This window comes from Jaculus jaculus, chromosome 19, assembly GCF_020740685.1.
Source record: "Jaculus jaculus isolate mJacJac1 chromosome 19, mJacJac1.mat.Y.cur, whole genome shotgun sequence".
Taxonomy (NCBI): Eukaryota; Metazoa; Chordata; class Mammalia; order Rodentia; family Dipodidae; genus Jaculus; species Jaculus jaculus.
Genome location: NC_059120.1, coordinates 52,499,197 through 52,516,500, shown reverse-complemented (window position 1 = coordinate 52,516,500; position 17,304 = coordinate 52,499,197). Strand labels below are relative to the sequence as shown.

At 49.6% G+C, this 17,304-nt stretch overlaps 1 protein-coding gene across 13 annotated transcripts in view; it reads right to left on the bottom strand.

Annotated features, from left to right (window-relative positions):
- LOC101616723 (myomegalin-like) overlaps positions 1 to 17,304 on the bottom strand; it is a 142,186-nt gene that overhangs the window by 10,296 nt on the left and 114,586 nt on the right. For all 13 annotated transcript variants that reach the window (XM_045138654.1, XM_045138660.1, XM_045138644.1 and 10 more), the window contains 6 exons: positions 13,139 to 13,372; positions 11,293 to 11,433; positions 10,605 to 10,730; positions 7,057 to 7,246; positions 5,841 to 5,965; positions 2,011 to 2,250 (listed from right to left, as the gene is read on the bottom strand). In XM_045138654.1, the coding sequence (XP_044994589.1) occupies positions 2,011 to 2,250; positions 5,841 to 5,965; positions 7,057 to 7,246; positions 10,605 to 10,730; positions 11,293 to 11,433; positions 13,139 to 13,372 (1,056 nt within the window). The remainder of the gene's footprint in view (positions 1 to 2,010; positions 2,251 to 5,840; positions 5,966 to 7,056; positions 7,247 to 10,604; positions 10,731 to 11,292; positions 11,434 to 13,138; positions 13,373 to 17,304) is intronic.

Below are 17,304 nucleotides of genomic sequence, written 5' to 3'. Positions count from 1 at the left end.
TTCTCATGTGAAAACACAGACAGTAAAGCCTGCCTTACTCCAGATTTGCCAAGTTAACAAAATTAACTTGCTAAATTCAAAAGAACAACACAAATAATAGATACATTTTAAAACTATTTTTAGTTATTTATTTTATTTATTTGAGAGAGAGAATGGGCACGCCAGGGCCTTCAGCCACTGCAAGCAAACTCCAGACACACGTGTCACCTTGTGCATCTGGGTCCTAGGGAATCAAACCTGGCTCCTTTGGCTTCACAGGCAAGTTGCCTTAACCACTAAGCCATTTCTCCAGCCCACAAATAACAAATATTAATATATACAACTGTCAGTTACTGCACAGTTCTTATTGTTCCATACATTGGAAAGTTATTTCATTTCATGCTGCAACCAGCCATATTCTTATTATTCCCATTTTCCAGAAGAGGAAACTAAAATTTAGGCATTCAAGAGTCTAAATACTTAACCCAAAGATAACTTAAATGGCAAGCTTGGAGTCCTTGAGACAAGTTGACCCTATATCCCACATGCACTCAGGAATCTGGGGACAGGTTGATCCACATTCCACACTCACTCAGGAATCTGGGGACAGGTTGATCCACATTCCACACTCACTCAGGAATCTGGGGACAGGTTGATCCACATCCCACATGCACTCAGGAATCTGGGGACAGGTCGATCCACATCCCACACGCACTCAGGAATCTGGGGACAGGTCGATCCACATCCCACACTCAGGGATATGGGGACAGGCTGATCCACATCCCACACGCACTCAGGAATCTGGGGACAGGTCGATCCACATCCCACACTCACACAGGAATCTGGGGACAGGTCGATCCTCATCCCACATGCACTCAGGAATCTGGGGACAGGTCGATCCACATCCCACACTCAGGGATCTGGGGACAGACTGATCCACGTCCCACACGCACTCAGGAACCTGGGACAGGTTGATCCACGTCCCACATGCACTCAGGAATCTGGGACAGGTTGATCCACATCCCACACTCACTCAGGAATCTGGGGACAGGTCAATCCACATCTGACACTCACACAGAAATCTGGGGACAGGTCGATCCACATCCCACACTCACTCAGGAATCTGGGGACAGGTTGATCCACATCCCACACGCACTCAGGAATCTGGGGACAGGTCGATCCACATCCCACACTCAGGGATATGGGGACAGGCTGATCCACATCCTACACGCACTCAGGAATCTGGGGACAGGTCGATCCACATCCCACACTCACACAGGAATCTGGGGACAGGTCGATCCTCATCCCACATGCACTCAGGAATCTGGGGACAGGTCGATCCACATCCCACACTCAGGGATCTGGGGACAGACTGATCCACGTCCCACACGCACTCAGGAATCTGGGACAGGTTGATCCACATCCCACACTCACTCAGGAATCTGGGGACAGGTCGATCCACATCCCACACTCACTCAGGAATCTGGGGACAGGTCAATCCACATCCCACACTCACACAGAAATCTGGGGACAGGTCGATCCACATCCCACACTCACTCAGGAATCTGGGGACAGGTCGATCCACATCCCACACTCACTCAGGAATCTGGGGACAGGTCGATCCACATCCCACACTCACTCAGGAGTCTGGGGACAGGTCGATCCACATCCCACACTCACTCAGGAATCTGGGGACAGGTCGATCCACATCCCACACTCACTCAGGAATCTGGGGACAGGTCGATCCACATCCCACACTCACTCAGGAGTCTGGGGACAGGTCGATCCACATCCCACACGCATGCAGGAATCTGGGGACAGGTCGATCCACATCCCACACTCACTCAGGAGTCTGGGGACAGGTCGATCCACATCCCACACTCACTCAGGAGTCTGGGGACAGCTTGGCCTCTTTCCCACACTCTCACTCGGGACATTTTTGCGTGGTGGTGGGGTCGGTCTGTCCTTTGCAGCACAGGCCTCCTGGCAACTCTGCCCGGTTGAGGCTCCCCGCTTGCCTTGCCTGCCTACCTTGGAAGAGCGATGGCGTGTTTCCAGGCTCGGGGTTGGCTGGGAAGCTCTGGCTCACGGAAGAGGGAGGGAGGCTGGCTTTGCCCACGCCACCATCCAGCTGCTGCTCCAGCTGCAGCCGCAGACGGTTGTTCACCTGGATGCTCTGCTCCAGCTGCCCTCTGAGAGCTTGTATCTCTGCCACCAGGTGGCTTAAGTCGCTGCTCAGAGGGGCATGGTGGCAGGCATCTGGGCCGAAAGCTGAAAGAAGGAAGGAGAAGGCGTCTAGCAGCATGGCCAAGAATCAGCACACACTGCTCAGAACGCAGCTCCAGGACATTCCTTTCTGCTCAGGATCCCGTTGTTGTCTCTGGGGCTTCTCAAGCACATCTGTGAGAGATGTGACCACTCCCGTGTGGACCCAGGGCACGTCACGGTGACATATCCTCTTCATCTTAGACATTCTCTGAGCCTCACATTATCCACGTGCAGCTACAGGACATTTGACTAGTGGACAAGAACACCATCATGTCCACAGTAACCTTTGTCCTGCGGGCAGGAGACCAGGGTCCTCCAGGCAGGAGGGAGGTGAGGTCTGAGAGGGGAGGTGATGGACAAACTCCATACTCAACCTCAGGGAGGAAAAAGAGCAACTCATCAGGACGCTTGGCAACATGGAAGAGAGGAGTCAGGCACTTTTTTTTTTTAATATTTTTTTGTTCATTTTTTATTTATTTATTTGAGAGCGACAGACACAGAGAGAAAGACAGATAGAGGGAGAGAGAGAGAATGGGCGCGCCAGGGCTTCCAGCCGCTGCAAACGAACTCCAGACGCGTGCGCCCCCTTGTGCATCTGGCTAACGTGGGACCTGGGGAAACGAGCCTCGAACTGGGGCTGTGAGTTCGAGACCACCCTGAGACTACATAGTGAATTCCAGGTCAGCCTGAGCTAGAGTGAGACCCTACCTTGAAAAACAAAAACAAAACAACAACAACAAAAAAAACCCAAAGATTTGAAGCCAGTTATCTCCTGACTCCTCCTCTTTTCTTCCTTCCTTCTTTTATAAGTTTTTATTTATTTGAGATAAATAGAGATGATAGATAGAAGATAGATAGTTTGATAAAGATTAGATAGATAGATAGATGTGGAGAGAGAGAGAATGAGCATGCCAGGGCCTCTTGATGCTGCAGAACAACCACACATGAGCCACTTTGTGCACCTGGCTTTATGTGGGTACTGGGGGTCAGTGAGACCAGCTCAGGATTTCTGGAAGCACATTGTTGTGGTCACTTTCTTTACTGGGTTGCATAACGTGCCAATCTTTTCTACAAGACACTTGCAGTCTAGCTGTGTGTCGGGAGAGGTCTCACCACAGGGATATCATACTCACGCCACCGTGTCTGAGGCCGAGTTGGCTTTTCAGCAACCCTTGGTCTTCCTTGTATCAAAGCGCTTTTACCAAACTCCCCTACCCTCAAAAGCATGAACAGCTACGGAGCCGGGTTTCCCCACCACGGACTTCTGCCACTAACGTGTTTAATCAAGCTCATGATTTCATTTTTCTTAAAAATTTTATTTATTTGAGAGAGAAGGAAAGAGGGACAAAGAGAAAGATAGATAGAGACAGAGATAGAGAGAGAATGGTCATGTCAGGGTCTCTAGTCACTGCAAACAAACTCTAGACACATGCACCACCATGTGCATCTGGCTTACATGGGATTGGGAAATCGAACTTGGGTCCTTAGACCTCATAGGCAAGCGCCTGAAACACTAAGCCATCTCTCCAGGCCTAATTTCACCTTTTGCTCAATCTCCTTACATTGACGTCAGCCCTTCTGTTGTTGTTACTTATTATCATGCTTCAAATATCTCTCTCCATTAAAGATTCTCAAACCCACCGGGCGCGGTGGCGCACGCCTTTAATCCCAGCACTTGGGAGGCAGGGGTAGGGGGATCGCCGTGAGTTCGAGGCCACCCTGAGACGACTTAGTGAATTCCAGGTCAGCCTGGGCTAGAGGGAGACCCTACCTCGAAAAACCAAAACCAAAACCAAACCAAACCAAACCAAACAAAGAAAGGATTCTCAAACCCTACATTATTATTTCCAAAGATAGCAAAATTACTCAATAAAAGTGCTCAATATTTAAACCTGCACTTGAAGTTTGAGTATAAATAAGTGGTATTTCATAAGAGTGTTTTTTTCTCTTTTTGTTTTTTGTTGAGTCACTTCGTTTTTCTACTGGAGTAGAGGAGAAGGGAGAAGACACTGGCTACATGGGTATTTAGGACTTTTTTCTGTTTTTGAGACAGGGTCTGAAACTCATTGCACGGCTGGTCTCTAACTCAGTGTGTTGCTCAAGCTTGTGTGAGCCTCTTGCCTTGGTCTCCTAAGTGCTGAGCTTCCAGGGAAGAGCCGCCACACCTGGATGCACTGGAGGTCGTTTTTTAAAAATATATGTATTTGGGCTGGAGAGATGGCTTAGCGGTTAAGCGCTTGCCTGTGAAGCCTAAGGACCCCGGTTCGAGGCTCGGTTCCCCAGGTCCCACGTTAGCCAGATGCACAAGGGGGCGCATGCGTCTGGAGTTCGTTTGCAGAGGCTGGAAGCCCTGGCGCGCCCATTCTCTCTCTCTCCCTCTATCTGTCTTTCTCTCTGTGTCTGTCACTCTCAAATAAATAAATAAATAAAATTAAAAAAAATATATATTTATATTTATTATTTATTTATTTGAGAGAGAGAGATAGCGTGTGAGAGCAAGAAGCAGAGAGAAAAGACACACAGAGAATGGGCTCGCCAGGGCCTCCTGCCGCTGCAAACAAACTCATGCGCCACCTTGTGCATCTGGCTTACACGCGTCCTGAGGAACTGAACAGGGGCCCTTTGGCTTTGCAGGCCAGCACCTTAACCGCTAAGCCATCTCTTCGGCACAGGGAGATCTTTTGAAGCACTAGGACAGTCCTTTGCCATTAAGAACTATTTGTATGTGCTAGCAGGTGAGTATGTATGTGCCTGACAGGTGCAGCGTGGCTTCTTGCAACTGCAAACAAATGCCAGATGCACACGCCACTTTAGGTGGTGGGGGACCAGCCAGCTTTGCAAGCAAGGCCCCCTAACTGCCTGAGCCCTCTCCCCAGCCTGGTGCCTTCCACTTCAGCAAAACCATGAGATAACTGAGCCCTTGATTATTTCTTAAGTGAGTGAGGCTTGGTTCTTGTGGGCTGTTTTTAAGGATTCTCAGGATCTTGCCCGTGCCATGAGCATCTCCCTCCTGGGCTTTATAGGGGAGGAGGAAGGAGCAAATACCATTATGGAGGAGAAGAGAGGGCCTCGTCCTTTTTATTTATTTATTTATTTATTTATTTATTTATTTGATAGCGACAGACACAGAGAGAAAGACAGATAGAGGGAGAGAGAGAGAATATGTGTGCCAGGGCTTCCAGCCTCTGCAAACGAACTCCAGACACGTGCGCCCCCTTTGTGCATCTGGCTAACGTGGGACCTGGGGAACCGAGCCTCGAACCGGGGTCCTTAGGCTTCATAGGCAAGCGCTTAACCACTAAGCCATCTCTCCAGCCCTCGTCCTTTTATAGAAGAGAAGGAAGGGGTATATACCTTCACAGGGGAGAAAGGAGGGGTATATACCTTCACAGGGGAGAAGGGAGGGGTATATACCTTCACAGGGGAGAAAGGAGGGGCATATACCTTTACAGGGGAGAGGGGAGGGGTTCATATACCTTTATAGGGGAGAAGGGAGGGTCATATACCTTTACAGAGAAGGGAGGGACATATATCTTTACAGGGGAGAAGGGAGGGACATATACCTTTACAGGGGAGAAGGGAGGAACATCTACCTTTCAAGCCCTTCTTCGGATTTCCACAAAGTGACTCATAGATCTGCAGCTCCGACTGCAGGGTCTGGAAGAGCTGCTGTTTCTCCTCACACTGTTGCTGCAGGAGGGCCAGCTTGTGTTTCAGCCTGCCAGGCAGGGAGAGAGAGAGAGAGGCGGGGGGCCACTGAGCAGGCCGGGCCACTCAGCCACACCAGGGTCATACGCCGTGAGCCCAGCTTTATCTATCCCGCAGAGTCAGCTCAGGGGCCAGGCAGATCCTCACTTCCACTCTGCACATGGAGAAGGCAGGGCCCGGGGCACGGAAGCTAGCATGAAGTCCCAGCTTAGCGTGCAGTCACAGCATTGTCGGGAGCCACAGAGCAAAAGCCTCTCCATTTTGCCTGGGCCTGCTCATAAGCTGACTCATTACTCAGAGAGCTGGTCCACCCAGCTTTCTGTTAGGTGCTTCTGGAACGTCGGTCAAGAGACTACTTACAGAATCTTATCTTTTGCTAAAGGCTAGTTTATGGTCAGGATGTGAAGCCTGGTGCAGTCAGGATGTTAAGCCAGTTGGGCAAGATTAGATGAACACCTAAGTACATCCCCTCTAGGTTTCCTGACAACTCCTTGCCCTGACCACGTCCCCTTCCCCCTACAACCCTATGTAACCCTACATGTAAGAATAAACTCTCGAGGCCGTGACAAACACCTAGCATGGTCTCCTTCTTGTGTCTGTTTGCCTTCTTTCATTCAGGTTAATTTCCCCCTCGTTTCCTTGTTCGACTCCCCGCTGGCCGGGGCACAGCATGAAGTTCTTCAGCCAGCAGTTGGGCACACACGCATGTGCATACACACACACACACACACACACACACACACACACAAAACCTCTCTTCACTGGCCCTGCAGTACCCTTCATCAGACAGCGGGGATGGAGGGCTCTGCCTTAGATACATGGTGAGAGTTGTGTCCCATATCCACCTGCAAGTACGGGAATGTTCTCTCACCAGACTTTGATACACGGTAGCCTCTGTAACAGGGCTTTCGCCTCTCTACTTTGGGGTGCAAAAGGCATGCCTTGGCTCAAAGGAGAGAATCTTCCCGTTGCTTAAAGTCATTCACAATGCAGGAATAACAGGTGAGAAACCGAGGTTTCAAGACCAGGGTACCACTGTCTTGCCAATATCCCTCCTTCACTGAAAAGGGGGCCCCGTTCCCTACCATGGGCCCCTCCTACCTGGAGTCACTTTCCTGAAGGGACAGACGTTCCTTGCAGAAGTGCGAGATCTCCCGCTGCTTCTCCTGCAAGTCTTCCAGAAGTTGCTGCCTCTCCAGCTTCTGCCGCTCCAACTCCTTCTCCAGTTCTTGAAGCTGTGATCGGGAGGTGAGCAGAGCCTCCCGCAGGCTCTCCGTCTCCTGGCAGTGCCCTGGTGGGCAGAGCACAGAGGGCATTTATAGAATGGACCCAAACCTCTGATGGTCAGATGGGTTGTACATCTCTATGTTCCCCCCCCCAAATATTTATTTATTTATTTGCAAGCAGAGAGCTAGAGAGAAGAGAGAATGGGGACACCAGGGCCTACAGCCACTACAAACACACTCTGGACACATGCGCCACTTTGTGCATCTGGCCTCATGTGGGTACTGGAGAATTGAACCCAGGTCGTTAGGTTTTGCAGACAAGCGCCTTAACTGCAAAGCCATCTCTCCAGTCCTGGGCTCTCTCTATCTTTGCAGTGCCTGGTTCCTCTAGCTCATGAAGTCTCCCTTTGCTAGTAGAGGAGACAGCATGGTTTCTCAAGCTGACTGTTATTTTATTTTTTTCCTATGTCCTCACCCACTAGCTGTTTAACATCCCGGCTTGAATTTTGCCAAAGATCAACACTGATTTCTTGTCTATGAGTTGTAGAATGTGGTGTTCTCTTCATGCTGAAAACTGGGGCGTTTGCTGCTTTCTGGAACTACAGCATCCCTCTGATCACAAGTTCTCAGAGACGGGCCACAAGGACACTGAGTTTAAGCTGAGGTGTGGTCAGTCCTCGGGGAGGAGCCGTCTGGTCCTTCCTGTACAACCCTTGCCTGCGAAGACTGTTCTAATCTCGCCACACCTGCAGTGGTAGCTCAGTCCCTCTGCCTTCCCCTCACCTGTCGCCTTCCACAATAAGGGGGTCTTGCCACTTCAGTCTTTTTGTACTGGGGTCGCTCACATAGAAATAGCCCTTAAAGTCTTTAGTTTCACGGATATTCTTTTATTCTGGGCCCAATCCTTTCAAATATTATCCTTAGCTTTTTTTTTTTTTAATGGATGTCTGGTAAATATTTATAAATAAAAATAATTTCTAACTGGCACGGTGGTGCACGCCTTCAGTTCCACCCCTGGGGAGGCAGAGGGCAGCCTCAGGGCCACAGAGTAAGCTCCAGATCGGCCCGGACCAGGGCGAGACCCTTCCTTGGAAACAACAACAACAGCTAATCATTTGTCACTAGTCATACGTCAATTGAATCAAGTCAAGTCCAGGCCACATAGAAAATAAGTCCCGCCTATGGCTGCGCATGGAATAGGGTTGGGAATGTTCTGCAGACACGTCCTGGTCCCTCTCAACTGGAAGAATGGACCAGAGAGAAGCCCAAGATTGGGGATGGGGCGAGGAGGCAGACGGAGGGCTGGGAAGGACCAAGAGGAACACACAGAGCTGCAATACAGTGTGGGAGAATGCAAGAAAAAATGCAGACAAGCATTCCCTTCCTTTGTGGGTTCAAAGCAGCTGTCACTCAGAGGGAGGAGAACAGATACCTGTTTATTTCAGTTTTTTTAAACCTTTTTAATTTTTAAAATATACTTATTTATTTTAGAGAGATACAGAAATAAGCTGGGAGACAGAAAGAGAGAGAGAGAGAGGGAGAGAGGGAGAAAGAATGGGCACGCCAGGGCCTCCAGCCACTGCAAACTCCAGATACATGCGCCCCCTTGTGCATCTGATTACGTGGGTCCTGGGGAGTTGAACCTGGGTCCTCTGGCTTTGCAGGCAAGTGCCTTAACAGCTAAGCCATTTCTCCAGCCCATCATTTAAAAAAAAAAAAAAACCTTTTTAAATTTTTTATTTTTTTTAGAGAGAGAGAGAGAATTGGTGCTCCAGGGCCTCAGACACTGAAATCGAACATCAGAGGCTTGTGCCACCTAGTGGGCACGTGTGACCTTGCGCTTGCCTCATCTTTGTGCGTCTGGCTAATGTGGGATCTGGAGAGTCGAACATGGGTCCTTAGGCTTCTCAAGCAAGAGCCTTAACCGCTAAGCCGTCTCTCCAGCCACATATCCGTTTAACAGTCACTATGAGGGCTCTGTGATCCTACAGTAGTTAGCACTCGGCATTGTGATCACCACCGTGGTGGTTTGTACGGGAAATGTCCCCATAGGCTCTTGTGTTTGAACACTTGGTCCCCAGCTGGTGGTGCTGTTTGGGACCTTTGTAGTCCTTTAGGAGGAGGAGCCTTGCTGGAGGAAGGGAGGGAGACCCGAAGGTTTTGTGGCCCAGCCCCACTTCCTTTTCCTTCTCTGCTTCTGACTGGTGAGATGTGACCAGGCTCTCTGCTCCAGCCTGCCATGCTCAGGTCCCCCCACGATTAAACTTCTCCTTCAAAGCTGAAATGAATCCTTCTCCTTCCTTAAGCTGCTTCTGGATGGATATTTTGTCCCAAGAATGAGAAAGTAACTGGTAGAGCCACTAACCTTGGATCTGTGTGGGTTGGCTTTCAGGAAGGTATGTGTAAGGCTTGGGAGTGACCAAGACCACAGAAAACACTCGGAGGCAAAGATGGAAGGTTTTATATTTGGAGGGGGGCAAGCTGCCAGGACTGACTCTCAAGAGCAGTGGGCTTTATAGGGCTCTTCAGCTAGGTGAAGGAGAGGAAGGGAGAAGTTCTTTTTGTTGTTGTTGTTGTTCATTTTTTATTTATTTATTTGAGAGCGACAGACACAGAGAGAAAGACAGATAGAGGGAGAGAGAGAGAACGGGCGCACCAGGGCTTCCAGCCTCTGCAAACGAACTCCAGACGCGTGCGCCCCCTTGTGCATCTGGCTAACGTGGGACCTGGGGAACCGAGCCTCGAACCGGGGTCCTTAGGCTTCACAGGCAAGCGCTTAACCGCTAAGCCATCTCTCCAGCCCATCTTTTTTTTTTTTTTTCTTTTCCGAGGTAGGGTCTCACTCTAGTCCAGGCTGACCTGGAATTTACTATGGAATCTCAGGGTGGTCTCAAACTCACGGCGATCCTCCTACCTCTGCCTCCCGAGTGCTGGGATTAAAGACGTGCGCCACCACACCCGGCGGTGACTCCATTTTTGGAGCCTGTCCCAACCTAACAGTATGGACTTTCTTTTCTTTTTTAATATGTTAATTTATTTGCAAGCAGAGAGAGCATGAAGAGAGAATGCGTGTGCCAGAGCCCCTAGCCACTGCAAATGGACTCCAGATGCATCCTATGGCTTTATGTGGCTACTGGGGAACTGAACTCAGATCCTTAGTCTTTTGCAGGCAAGCACCTTAACTACTGAGCCATCTCTCCAGCCTGAGAAGATATGGACTTTCTATAGTCATTTAGCCCTGAAGCCTAGACCACAGTTAGGACCTCTCAGGAAGTAACCCCTGGTAGGCTGAAAACAGCTGTGGGGGCATCTTGGGTTGACGAATCCGGGTAGCCATGACATCAACCTTCCCCTTTGCCTTTCCATTCGGCGATCAGTACGGGACCTGGGAACCACCACACTTTGTCCCTTGTCACCACCCACCTCTGGACAGGTGACTGAGCTGAGCTTGCAGCTTCCGGTTTTCTTCCCTGAGGGCTCGGTTCTCGGCGTACAGTGGAGGCACTGACTCCAAACCCTGACCGTAGAAGTGAGGGGCCGACCCCGTTTCTGGAAAACACATTTGTTCAAGGTGACAGATGGCTTGTGACTTGGCAGGCTTACTGTTGTTACCACCCCGCAACCAGCCGCAGCCCCAAAGCCTGGGGTGGACAGGGCAGCTGCTGGACACTGATCGTTTGGGTGCTGCTTAGTGACTCTTCCCTGTCTCATGCCACAGCTGTCACGATTCTGGTGGCTCTTTCTGCCTTCACTAGCTGGGGCCGTTTGTACCAAGGGTGACCTCCAAGTGAGAGTCTTTCGGCAAGTTAACGAGGGAGGAAGGTCACCACGGTGAGGTGGCTGGGAGCAAGTCTCCATGGTCCTGACTCTGCCACTGACCAGTCACAGGGCAATGTGTGAGTCCACTAAGGACAAGGACTGGGCCCCTGTGTGGCTGAACGTCACTCTCTGAACTCAGGCACAGCGTGGAAAAATGAATAGCTCGTTATACCCCCATCTCACTGCGCTGACCCTGAGAAATGCTGGGAGATTCTGCCTAGCACCTTAGCACCTTCCCTTCCGAAACTCCCCAAACCCAGGCAGAAGCAGGAGGAGCGGACGGCTCGCCTACCGCTGCCCCGCACGGTGGTGGCCGTGGCGCTGAGCCGGTATTGCAGCTGCTCCCGGAGCCGGTCGTTGACACAGATGGACTCCTCCAGGCGCTGGCGCAGGTTCCGGATCTCTCCCAGATGTTCTTCCAGCAGGTCAGCCCCTGCGGCCAGCCCAGGACGTGAAGAGAAGCGGTCAGTAGAGCATCAGTGGCCAGGGTCGAGGCGGAACTTGGCCGGGGCCCCTCCACCTTTTCCCCATGCATCACCAATCCTTCCAATGATTGTCCTCACCCCACCCGCCACCCAGGGGTACACAGACAGCTTTGCATAATAAGCGTGAAGGCCTTTCAAGCACAGGATGGCCCCCTAGGTAAGTAACACTTGAGGGCCTCCTTTCACATAGGGGTCTGGTAAGGGAGAGGGGCTCACAGAAGCTCTGTTCAGGACTTGCCTACCTCCTAGGTGTGGTTTTGAGGATGACAGGCAAGCCTACTGCCTGTTTTCAGTACTCTTGTCTTACTGATATATGACTGAACTGATATATATATATATATATTTTTTTTTTTATTTGTTTTGTTTTTATTTTGGTTTTTCAAGGTAGGGTCTCATTCACTCTAGCTCAGGCTGACCTGGAATTCACTATGTAGTCTCAGGGTGGCCTCAAACTCATGGCGATCCTACCTCTGCCTCCAGAGTGCTAGGATTAAAGGCGTGCGCCACCATGGCTGGCTAAACTGTTTTTTTTAAAAATATTTTTATTTTTATTTATTTATTTGAGAGAAAGGCATGGAGAGAGAGAGAGAATGGGCATGCCAGGGCCTCTAGCCACTGTAAATGTACTCCAGACGCATGCGCCACTTGGTGCATCAGGCGCTTGCTGGAGGCAAGCGTCTTAACCTCTAAACCATCTCTCCAGCCTTGATCTGGTTTTTAACACAATTGCTCCCCTCCCCCGCCCCCGCCATCTCTTCACCTCCCTAGTGAGAAACCCTAAGGTCAAAACTACATGACCTTCACTTAGTAGCATAGGCCAGTAAGGTAAAAAGGAGACATAAAGGGTAGAGAAAGGAAGGGAGGAGGATACTTAATAGGTTGATATTGTATATATGTAATTACAATGATTGTAATGGGGAGGTAATATGATGGAGAATGGAATTTCAAATGGGAAAGTGTGGGGATGGGGAGGGAGGGAATTACCATGGGATATATTTTATAATCATGGAAAATGTTAATAAAAATTTCTAATTAAAAAAAAAACTACATGACCTTCAACTTAACCTATGTAGTTAATTTCTGATATTTTCTCTAACTCACTTTTAGGATAGCCTGTATGGATCTAGGGATCTGAACATGGATTAGAGAGGAGCAAGGAGCACCGCTGTTAACGAATGAAAAGCATGCAGAAAACAATGGGCAACTAAAGACAGACTACATCAAGTGTCCCGTTTTGTCTTGGGTCAGCTTTTTCTGAAAATTTCCGTTGTCACTGTTGAAACTAAGCTGCATTCTGCTATTTGCCTGCTTATTGACATCCGTCTTTTATTCATTTAATTTTGAGAGAGAGAGAGAGAATTGGCGCACCACGGCCTCAGTCACTGGGATCAAACTGCAGACACTTGCGCCACCTAGTGGGCATGTGGGACCTTGCGCTTGCCTCACCTTTGTGCATCTGGCTAACGTGGGATCTGGAGAGTCGAACATGGGTCCTTAGGCTTCGCAGGCAAGCGCCTTGACGGCTAAGCCACCTCTCCAGCCCCACCCCTCTTTTTTAATGTAACTGTGTTTTGCACACAGGACAGATTTGTGGTCTTGAGGGGCCATGTCCCTTTCTGTAAAATATCTGACTGACTAAGCTCTGTGCCTCACCTGTGGGTTTAGAGCTAAGCTGGCACATCGACGAGCCTGAGGAAAGGTCTCCAGAGACGCTCCCTTTCTGAGGTCTCATCATATCCCACTGGCCACTGCTACCCAGGTATCCAGGCTCCAGGATTCTGCCCAGTTCTTCGGTGCACTGGGCAGGGTTGAGGTAGCGGGAAGAGCCGGCTTCTGAATGAACGTTTGGCAATGCAGCAGTGGGAGCCGGAGGAGCATTGACAACACCTGGGCAGAAAAGAAACATGCGTGAGAACCAAAGAGGACGTCCGAAGGCAAGGATTAGCAAGGCCATGTGTGTGTGTGTGTTAAGCATGGAGACACCCAGGGGACATGGGAGATGTTAGAGAGCCCCAGCCGATGGTGAGTTATCAGTTAGACAGCCCGTGTCTTGAGCCCGTGCCTTTCATCCTTAGTATTCCCAGCACAACACACCCAGAGGTACATATGAAATATCTGAAAGTGACCTGAGCACGCAAAGTCCAGGGCCCCACCCTTGACTCCCACTGTGACGGAATTCAGGAAGTAAGAGCCCTGCCACGGGTAGAACGTGCCATCAGAGTGAGGGGTCAAGAACGTGAATGAGCCGGGTGTGGTGGCGCACGCCTTTAATCCCAGCACTCGGGAGGCAGAGGCAGGAGGATCGCCGAGAGCTCGAGGCCACCCTGAGACTACAAAGTGAATTCCAGGTCAGCCTGAGCCAGAGTGAGACCCTACCTCGAAAAACCAAAAAAAAAAAAAAAAAAAAAGAACATGAATGAGGGACTGGAGAGATGGCTCAGCAGTTAAAAGGCGCTTGCCTGCAAAGCCTAAGGGCCCATATTGGACTGTCCAGATCCCATGTAAGCCAGATGCACAAAGGTGAGGCAAGCACAAGGCGGCACATGCCCACTAGGTGGCGCAGGGATCTGGAGTTCAATGTCAGTGGCTGAGGCCCTAGGGTGCCAATTCTCTCTAAAAAATATATAATAATAATAATAAGCTGGGCATGGTGGCACACGCCTTTAATCCCAGCACTCGGGAGGCAGAGGTGGGAGGATCACTGTGAGTTTGAGGCCATCCTGAGACTACATAGTGAATTCCAGGTCAGCCTGGACTACAGTGAGACCCTACCTCAAAAAACCGAAATACATAACTAAATAAATAATAAAAATTTAAAAAAAGAACGTGATGGGCTCTATGACTCAGCTCGCTCACTGGTGGGAGTATACATCTGCCTGAATTCTTCTCTCCTTTACACAGTATAACAAGTCAATCTTTCCATTTTTCCTTTGGGGTTTTCAGACAAGAAAGGGACGTGTAATCCAGCTGTACTTTTTTTCCCCCTGTCCCACTGTGTGAAAGAGGATCCCAGCGGCTGGGTTAAATCCCTCTGTCAATTTCACTTCACCGGTTTGGCACCCGTTAAGTTTCTGCAGGTTCTCCTTCGGATCTGGCCCTGCCGGCATGAAGATTCTTTCTGACACAGCATTCTTGTTGGTGAGACCTTCATCGCTGGGGTTCACGATGGCTGCACAGTTCAGTAATGCCACATCTCCTTTCCAGAGAATCACCTTCCTGTTGATAGCCTTACTGTAAAGAAATGGCAATCCACGAGTGTCTTCCTGAAATGCTTCAGGCGTGGTATCAGAACTTAATTCATCTTCGCGTGAGTCGCCCCAGCTTGTCAGCGTATCCACATCCACACGCTGGGAAGAAGGTGCACCCAAGGGATCCATAGAATGAGAACTTTGGCTTGTCCTTTCCCAAACTCTTCAGCAATTCAGTATTTCTTGGAAATTTTAGAGCTCTCTGGCGGGCGCCCCGTCCGGACAGCAGCAGTGCAGGCTAAGCGGTCGTGGACAGTGGCCGAGCGACATCCCTGACCCACCGCAGTGTCCGGGGCGCGGTGGGGACAGGAGCCGGTCTCCTGGGCTGGCGTGAGCAGCTGCCGACAAGCCGGCGGATTTCCAGCTGTCTCTTTAATCACTAGCATGGTAAGCTCCAAGTCGATCAGGGACAGTGATCAGTGATCTCATGATCCAGTCTCCTCTGGTCACGCAGTCGAGAACACCTAACCTAAGCTATGCAGAGACATCATAGGAGAGGACCCGGGGCTCTTAGCGCCACACAGACCCGTGAGTCTCCCACACACCAGTATCTATGTGATTCTCAACAAATATGAAGCACTGGGGATGGGGAGAGGGCTTAGTGGTTTAAGGCACTTGCCTGCAATGCCAAAGGACCCAGGTTCAATTCCCCAGTATCCATGTAAAGCCAGATGTACAAGGTGGCACATGCATCTGGACTTCGTTTGCAGTGGCTGGAGTCCCTGGTGTGCCCGTTCTCTCTCTCCCTCTCAAATAAGTAAATAAATGAAATGAAAATAAACACTGAGCACTAAGTTGTGGTCTGGAGAGGCCCATGCTTTCAGGTGAAGAAAAAAAAAAGGCTACATAGTCTTCCTCACCAAGGTGGGATCATCTGAATCCAGGCAAAAGGTCTCAGACTCTAATCCAACACCCGGGCTTTTCTTTATACACAGGGTTCCTGTCGCCGTCAGGTTCACACTGCTGGAAGAAATCACCTGACCAAGAGCAGCTTGTGGGATAAAGGTTTATTTTGGCTCACAGGCTCACAGGGGAAGCTCCATGATGGCGGGGGAAACGATGGCATGAGCAGAGGGTGGACGTCACCCCCTGGCCAACATCAGGTGGACAACAGCAACAGGAGAGTGTGCCAAACACTGGCAAGGGGGAAACTGGCTATAACACCTGTAAGCTGGCCCCCCAACAATACACCACCTCCATGAGACATTAATCCCCAAATCTCCATCAGCTGGGAACCCAGCATGCAGAACACCTAAGCTTATGGGGGACACCCGAATCAAACCACCACAGCTCTCCTTTCCCTCCTTCCACTTGGACAAAGACAAGTGTGGAGAAGTCAAAGACTACTCATGTCTTTTGGCATGGGGCATATTTGGCACCCAAAAGGTTTTGGCATCAGGACTGCTAACAGGATGAGTGGGGAAAGAACATGTTGTAGCAATGAATGATGGTATTTCAGGAGAGCTCAGCGTAACAAAAACCACCCCAAGTACAAAGGAATCATGCGGCCATGAGCGGCAGCCAAGGACTGGGCACCAGCTCATCTCTCCCCCTTGGCAGTTACTTTAGCCTCAGCTCTCTTGTCTGGCTCCATACATCACCCGGGGCAGCGTGAGGCTCGGGTCAGACCCTGCCATGTTAGCTAAGCCCTCAGCTGCTGTTCTGGGGAAAACTGATGGCAGAGAAGTTAGTTCCTCAGACTTCACAGCCCATAGGATGGATAAGCACTCTTTTTTTTTTTTAATTTTTAAATTTTTATTAACATTTTCCATGATTATAAAAAAAAAATCCCATGGTAATTCCCTCCCTCCCCCCTGACACTTTCCCATTTGAAATTCCATTCTCCATCATATTACCTCCCCATTATAATCATTGTACTTCCATATATACAATATCAACCTATTAAGTACCCTCCTCCCTTCCTTTCTCTTCCCTTTATGTCTCCTTTTTAACTTACTGGCCTCTGCTACTGAGTATTTTCCTTCTCACGCAGAAGCCCAATCATCTGTAGCTAGGATCCACATATGAGAGAGAACATGTGGCGCTTGGCTTTCTGGGCCTGGGTTACCTCACTTAGTATAATCCTTTCCAGGTCCATCCATTTTTCTGCAAATTTCATAACTTCATTTTTCTTTACCTCTGAGTAGAACTCCATTGTATAAATGTGCCACATCTTCATTATCCACTCATCAGTTGAGGAACATCTAGGCTGGTTCCATTTCCCAGATATTATAAATTGAGCAGCAATAAACATGGTTGAGCACGTACTTCTAAGGAAATGAGATGAGTCCTTTGGATATATGCCTAGGAGTGCTATAGCTGGGTCATATGGTAGATCAATCTTTAGCTGTTTTAGGAACCTCCACACTGTTTTCCACAATGGCTGGACCAGATTGCATTCCCACCAGCAGTGTAGAAGGGTTCCTGTTTTTCCACATCCCCGCCAACATTTATGATCATTTGTTTTCATGATGGTGGCCAATCTGACAGGAGTAAGCACTCTTAAAAAGAAACTCGATCGAGCTGGTGCTGTTAATCAGACTGGGTGCACACTACAGAAGCTGTTAGAGA